An 8012-nucleotide genomic window follows, 5' to 3' on the forward strand; every position below is an offset into this window, starting at 1 on the left:
AATTAAATGCATTGTATCGTCAAAATCACATGGAAAAGTTGGCCAGGCAAAGGTATTTGAAGGAATGAAATCTATGGTATTGATAAAAATATGAAGTAAAATTGGGATTATAAAAAAATTCTTCTAAGTAGAAGTAGCTTAAGAAATGAAAAAAATTTTGAAGTCACTCTTACAGAGCATATCTACATCGGATGGGGGTGTTACAGGATCTGATATCCTGACATATTCCAGCTTTTTGCCGTCAGATTTGACATCAAAATGACAATATTTGTGGCTAAATTGAAGTGTCATGATTTAATTCATGATTACACTTCAATTTGACCGCCATTATTGACATTTTGATATCAAACTTGACGTCAAAATGCTCAAATATGCCTGGGTGACAGGCAGTGTGAGACCCTTGAAACGTGCTAAGTTATTTCAGTCAAATCCGTATTGAAAAGAATGAAGTCAGTTTTATAGGTAAATATTGATGAAAATAAGGATTAAATTAGCCTTATCAATTAATATTTACAAGTAAATCGTCCTCTGCAGCTCTCAAAGTCAAAAATTCTGTCAGGTACTAAGTCAAGGTCAGATGGCTAAAACGGTCGAAATCTATTTATCTTCGTTACCGTCTTTCCTTATTTGTTCTCCTGTTTTCTATGAGGTTCAATGATACTAAAAGACTCATTTTCTATAAGAAGACGCGAGAGAAACTCTTGTAGACTCGAAACCTTAACGAAAACGGAGACCAGAATGACAAAACGTACGTTTACACCTCGTAGATATTCTTGCAAGTCATCCATAGAGGAACTGGACTTAGGAAATTTTTTGGTGGGTGGGCCATTATACCTCTGGACGAAATTCTGGTGGTTTAAGCATACGGGAATTTCACGCCTTGTTTCTTAAGACACTCCAGGTCAACCAAGCATTTGTCTAAGTACGAAAATACAGCCATGAGAGTAAACGTAAGCTTAGGCGTGTCTTGGTAGCATTGCCACGCCCACCTTAGGCTTACTGTACTTAAACATCATTCTCTGACATCTGAGATGGTCTAGAAAACTGGCAGACATCTTGGAAAGCACGAGGGAAGTCTATACGAGACTTTCGTCCTCTCTCGGCAATCAGCTGTTGTCAGCTTAGAAAACTTAAGCCCTTTGGGTCGGCTTCAAAGTTGGTAGCCGGCTGGTTTCATTACCTCCAGCTGAGGGCGCTCTCTCTCTCTCTCTCTCTTCCTTCGGGGCATTGCAATGCTGGCTCCAAGGAGTAAAAAAAAAAATTATAAGATTTTTCATTATCACGAGTGTTCTCTCCAATATATATTGTTTATTTAGGGTTTGAATAAAAGAACGTCCGATTATCTCAAGTCTTTATTTCCTCTATCATACGCCTACAACGTTTACATAGGAATGCTTACGTCATCACCTATGACGTCACGTAAAAAGGGTTACCCTTGGCATTGAATACTCTCGACTGCAGCAAGCAGTGACGTCACAACTATGACGTCATAAATTTCTCGACTATACCTTTGGCTACATGCAGTGACGTCACAACTGACTCTTAAGCCGCATGCAGTGACGTCACAATTGACTTTCGTTACCTTAAGCTGTATGATTACGTCACAACTCACGTCATGCAGTGACTTTGACGTCATCAATCTCGACCTTACCTTTAGCTGACGACGTCACAACTATGACGTCATCTAATTTTTCCCTGTACCCAAAGTCAGATCTATATGTTTATGCCCTTCTATAGGGCCATTTTTTCATTTATTTACCTTCAACTCGTTTTCTTCCAAATGCTTCATATGCTAAGCCGCCATCTTTATGGCTTATACTGTAGTCTGCCCTATAGGCCTAAAGTTTACTTTCATCTACAATGTTTTAGTTCATCTTTCTATTTCTTAGCTTTCTTTCATATGCCAATCTTTTACTTGGCTTATTATTCTTACTTATTAAAGCCTTTAATACTTTAATGTGAACTGCTTTATTCAGCTTTGTGCCCTGATGCGATCATGATCATGAGAGGGAATTTTTCTCTACAAGTCACCCGTGACCTTTGTAGGAGAACTTATCTTTCGTCTTTGACCTTGGCACTGTTTAATCTCAATCGCAGTTTCATAATTTATAGTGACAGCCCCCTAATCAGTGATTTTTCACCTGTATCACACAGTGAAACTGACAAAACTAGACAGATAAAACGAGAGAGTGTCTTGCAAACCAACCATGTTTCAAAATTGCATAAACCACTCAGCTTGAAAAATATCTTTTTCTGCCAGTCTTGGCACCAAATCTAACTCATTTCCAGTAGTTTTACCAGTGAAACCTTGTGGTATCAAAGGTATACTTCGGTTAGGAAGAACTGGTGTAACCTGAACAGAACTGGTGTCAACAAAATATCTCTGAAGAATGCCAATAGCTGCATTCAAGACAAGCTAGACAAGAAAGCGTGGTACCTACCAAGCAAAAACCACTTACAATTGCTTGAGCACATCAAGGAATACAGCACAATGCAAAAAGACCAGGAAGTTCAGCATAACGGTGCCACGAACATCATCTAAGAGATGCAGTTTCAACCCACACAGTGTAGGAAAGGCTTCTGTCCCAACAATATCCTGCAGCAATGTGAGTTCTGCTCTGGGAAACATCCTCCTCAAGAAGCAGATTCTTGAACACAACAAAATCAAGCTGATTGTTAACACATGTCAGACACAGGGGCACTCTTTGACAGAAAATATGCCATCTTATGGTACCATACATCAGTCCTTCTTGATGACATACGCCCTGAAGGAAGGTCTGGACTGGACTGGACAGGACAACTGACGTGGGCAAAAGCAATGGAGCCCATACCTACCACAAAGTGTAGGTCAAAGAAATGGTAATACGAGATCAAGTCAGAAGCTGGAGAGCTTTCCAAGCTCTAGTAGAAGGCAGTTACAAAAAACCATCTCGTTCTATTATGTACCTGGTTTCTGAAGAGAGGGAAAACCCTTATACTTTGTTGCCTTATGAAAACATGAGCACAGAACACTCACAGAACAACAATGCTCACTGAAACCTACCTAGGACAAAGACCACAGGACGAAACGAGGTATGATACACAAAAGTACAGTGGCTAGTGTAGCCTACACTGCACTTGACTCCAGTTGTGTGGCACTCTTAACATATCATGCCCATGAGAAATTGGCGAGTTCATGGCCCACCAATCTCAAGACAGACAGAACACCCCAAATAATCTGGCCATTCAACAAAGCTCTACACTTGCTATCACCAGGAAACTTTGGCAGAATAGATAAAAGGGCCACAGACCTATATGGAAAGTCTTGGCAAAAAGACAACTATCAAATATTCTAAGCTTTGCACAATAAAGAGAAGACAGCAAATGGAAAATAAAATCAGCCGACCACAAACGGATTCAAAGATATCAAAACATTCTCAATTAGCCAAAAACTTTAATAAACTTAACTACCCAATTCTGGACGTTCCTGAACAGCAGAAAGGTAGCAACTTTCAAGTCCCTGGGTCAATGAGCTACAGAGAACCATTGCTGGCTGTTTTCCGGCAGGAACAGTAACAAGACAAGATCCTCAGGCAACTATTCCTAGTCACAGGAACTCTCAATCTTGTACAAATGGGATGTTTCTTTCCCTCTAAGGGACTTGAAAAAAAAGTTACAAAATAAACCTAGGTACCAAAAACACAGGAAATCAAAAGGCTGTCACGTCATCATAAAGGACTTACAGTCTTCAACTGTGGGTGTTGCAAATTTCAAAACACTATCAACAGAAAATTCAAAGCAAACATAGCAGGAAAACCTGTTACTCTGAGAGAAACGAAGTTATACTTGTAGACCTACACATGGATGTCCATCCTTACGAACACAACAAAAGGACTTTTTAAAGATACACATCACTTAAAAACACAAGGAACAAGTAAGCTTCAATGTCCACAAAGACATAAGAAAGCAATGCAAGTGAATTACATGTTTAGGATAACTCACAAGAAACTACACCAAATCACAGCAATAACCACCACTGCCAAAGAGCAGAAAACCAAATTAGACAGTTAAAAACTGTCAAATGAAAGAGTTAATCCAATTTCTTAAAGAGGACACAAAGCAAAATGAATCTTCCAAGTCAAACAAGAGCCTGGTGGATGTAGGTCAGATATTTTCACTGACTCAGAATAGACAGAGAGTTTAATGTGCCACAAACCCTCACCTGTATTTCGTAACAAAGTTTGTAACATGAAGTGTAGGACAATATACATGTTGGAACTCTTAACTTTCGGTCAGATATCACAAGAAACAAAAGGAGTGAAATTCTGTCACCAACAGCCCAGAAATGTCAGCAACAAAGAACCAGGACTGGATTACACCATACAGAAAGAGAGAAACCTATAAAAATCAAAGGGCCAGGTATCTCCCAACTGCTCACTTACAAAAGCCACCTGAGAAAGAAACATCACAGCTTTGAAAAGAGGAAACTGGATGTTTCTACTGAAATAGCAATGACCAGTGAGTTAGTTATCACAAGAAACTAGTCATCACAACAATACGAAGTGAAGGGCAGCTCATAATGAGGAACAATGAATGTATATATACAAGACAAACCCTGTTTTGTCTGGCCTGCTTAAGTAAATAGACAACGAAGCCATCAATCGTTGACAAAAACCTGATATTGAACTACAAAACTTCATCAAAACAAAATACTGTTAAGGATTTCCAAATGGGGAAAGGTTCCCCTCTCTCTCTCTCTATCTTTCCCAATCGCTTTTCTTGATTGAGGTTTGTTTTCATTTACAAACACAAACGCAATTTTTATTTTGACAAAAAAAGGCTAAAAGTTCCTGGCAACAAAACTGACACTAGTAGTTTTCTTTAGCAACTTAAGCACTGTATACCAGTTCAACTATCCCCTTGCAAAACGTAAAAATGCAGATTTTACTTTAGATCATAACTTCTCATTTGTTACTTTGAGACGAACATTTTACTTTCACAAGCACAAACAATCACTTGAAAGCAAGAAGTGTAGTCTATAAATCTTAAGAGAGTTACCAGTTGAAGATGGAACTGCATGATATTTAAGAAAACTGGTCAAATGGAACAGTTTTTTTGAGATATTCCTTTCTGACACTGCCTGTCTTGAGAGAGAGTTAACAGTTACCCACATATGCAATAAAACACTCTTTCAAGGCACACTATTAAAGATTTCCACCCTCCAGATAGATTTACAGTCAAAATATCCATCTTTCAATGCCCATGAACTTGAAGGGTATGTCTTGAAAAACAAATTCTTATATTCCCTCTGCTGGATTCTATCAAATCTGCAACGTGTCATTTCTAATGAAGACTGGTTTGGTCTTGATGGTGAAACTGTCCTCTTCATACATACCTGGAAAACAAAAACATGCTTCAGTATTCAATGCATGTCCGTTATCTCAAAACTCTGCATGTTTTCCTATAATTAACACATTATTTGAACTCATTTCAAAGCACTATCAAACTCTTGTCTATAAAGATATCAGGAGATACATTAAAGAGAGAAAAAATTAGACAAGCTATGGAGAAATGATAAGATTGCAGGAGCATAATATCTTAAGAGCATAGTAAAAAGGTTTAGGATCTTCACAAGAAGGACTTTGTTGGGTCCACTGGGAGGGCCCAGAGGGCCAAAGTTCCTGGACAAGATGAGGATTCAGGGAATTAGGAGCTTAATACTGAAGGCACTGAAGAAGGCTATTACTTGTTTACTAACACATCAAGAATGAGGGCAGGGGGCTACTGATAGGAACCTTAAATTGGGGGCCCCTTGAACCAGGTAGAAAAGTAGGTGAGGGGCAGATCAAGCATCTTGAAGGGGATGTTCTTACTGAGAGAGAGAGAGAGAGAGAGAGAGAGAGAGAGAGAGAGAGAGAGAGAGAGAGAGAGAGAGAGAGAGAGAGAGAAGATTTTAAACAAGTGTCAAAAGTCTAGTATTAAAATCCTCAGCTTTGGCAGGGCCATCTAAAAAAAAAGTTTGGTATGAAGAAAAATGATTATCTTATTATTTAGTAATAGACAATAAATAATTATAAAACCTCGGCTACTCATGAAACTAAGCCTAAACAGCATTTCTTTAATGTTTATGCTGGTGGCTACAATCAGATATCTTTATAATAAAATGTCCTTTACCATATTTGTACAAATGGGGACAAGTCGTGTGTTTATCTAATAATATCCATGGGTCAGACATCTGGCTAAATCAAATACGATACAAAATGACGTGAGGAAAAATATTACATTATGAACAGCATGATTCAATTATGATTGAACCACTAACACCTAAAACTATATTGGTCATAACACAGCCTTAAGAAAAAATATATCATGAACAGCATGATTCAATTATGCTTCAACCACTATCACTTCCAGCTATATTGGCATAGTCATAACAGCCACAGCTTGGCAAGTTGTGCCTGCACTCTCCTTTAATACCATAGGTGTTGATCCACACTTAAATTTCCCACTTATAAAAGGATATACTTAAAGAAAATTTTTATAAGTCAAAGACAACCCATTCCTAAATAGACTGACTGTCAATCAATTAATTTCTCCTCTCTCTAGTACCTACAGATATATTGGTCTAGTCATAACAGCCACAGCTTTGCAAGTTTTGCCTGGAATTTAAAACTGTTGATCCAAACTTAAATTTCACTCTTACAAAAAGGGTGGACAGTACTTACTAAATATTTGTATAAGTCAAAGACACCCAGTTCCTCAAAAGATTGACCACCGATCAAAAGTTCTTCTCTACTGCGTGCCTGGCAGGAAGCTTCTTCTTGGAGCAAAGAATTGCACAGCTGGAAAAAGGAAAAATAAGTTGACAACCATATTGGAAGGGAGGAAACTGATGAAAATAAAAAAAAAAAACAGAAAACAAGAAGTAATACAGAAAAATATTCCTCTAAATCAGTTATATGAATGTCTGGGCTTCTATTAATACCCACAATGCAAAGGCAAAAGGGTATGATATTCAATGACCTTGATTCTTCTGATATATGGACATTTACTTTAATATTTACTGAAAAGCATATAAATAAAAATTAAACTTAATACAAATCACCAGAAAGGCTAATAGTCAAGTAAGAAGGCCAGGAAAAAAGCTGACATAATTATGTGGGATTATGCAGACAAAAACCAGGGTGAAGATATAAAAAGATATGTGCAAAAATCAACCGTTTTGATCATAATTATCATTAATGGAATAGACGCCATTGCCTCATTCAAGCCTGTCCTGGGATGCCAGTGACAAGTAGCCTACCATAAGTACAATACCAGTGATGAACACAGCTATGGGACTCTGTCCTGGGATACCAGTGTAAGTACTGTACCAGTGCTGAATACAACTATGGGACCCCATTCTCTCATTTCTGAAAGGAATAATATTACGTTAAAATAAAGTTCACCAAACATATGTCACCAAAGCAGAAAAATCAATACCTTAAAATATATACAAGGTCCTACAAACTCTCTATTTCTGCCTGAGTGTCTAGTTAGATCAGAATACCCAAGTGGTGTGAACAATTATTGATATTTGGACATCGAAACTTAGGAAACAATAAGGGATCGAATTCTACTATAAGAGAAGAAAGTAGGAGAGTCAGAGTCTCTTACGTAGTTTAAATAGGATTCAATACTAAACACGAAGTAAATATTACGATATTCATACGTAGCAATATTGAGCAATAGTGGAGATCTGAACACGCCCACCCTACGATATCTGACGCGCCATTTAACCCTTTTTTTAATATCTGGCTTCATTATACGATATTAATAAAACTCAATTTGCTTCATTATGATTAAATGTGTAGGAAAATGTTGACATGAATCCAGATTTGGTGGAAAACAAACCCCCTTCCCTCATGCAAACAGACCTGGCTATACACTCTTAATGTAATAAGTATGTTAATATCTGGCTTAATTATACAATGTTGATTAAGCACCTTAGTATAATTATGATTAACTTTGTTAATATATGTCCAAACTTACCG

At 37.7% G+C, this 8012-nt stretch overlaps 1 protein-coding gene across 1 annotated transcript; it reads right to left on the minus strand.

The window, feature by feature from the left end:
- Positions 1-1337: 1337 nt before the first annotated feature.
- Positions 1338-7416, minus strand: LOC136853730 (uncharacterized). The gene is made up of 3 exons (XM_067129739.1): positions 7283-7416; positions 6705-6821; positions 1338-5374 (listed from the first exon to the last, which is right to left on the minus strand). Exons 1-3 carry the CDS (start codon positions 7379-7381, stop codon positions 5171-5173), a joined length of 420 nt encoding a protein of 139 aa, XP_066985840.1. The 5' UTR covers positions 7382-7416; the 3' UTR covers positions 1338-5170.
- Positions 7417-8012: the final 596 nt, after the last annotated feature.

The sequence above is a fragment of the Macrobrachium rosenbergii genome, chromosome 27 (assembly GCF_040412425.1).
Source record: "Macrobrachium rosenbergii isolate ZJJX-2024 chromosome 27, ASM4041242v1, whole genome shotgun sequence".
NCBI lineage: Eukaryota > Metazoa > Arthropoda > Malacostraca > Decapoda > Palaemonidae > Macrobrachium > Macrobrachium rosenbergii.

Excerpts from the sequence above, each read along its gene's own strand:
- LOC136853730 (XM_067129739.1), bottom strand. The coding sequence starts at position 7,381 with ATGGGGTCCCATAGTTGTATTCAGCACTGGTACAGTACTTACACTGGT. Across the intron at positions 6,822-7,282 it reads TCACTGGTATTGTACTTATG|CTGTGCAATTCTTTGCTCCA; the intron begins GTAGGCTACTTG and ends TCCTTTTTCCAG. Across the intron at positions 5,375-6,704 it reads TTGACTTATACAAATATTTA|GTATGTATGAAGAGGACAGT; the intron begins GTAAGTACTGTC and ends TTTGTTTTCCAG.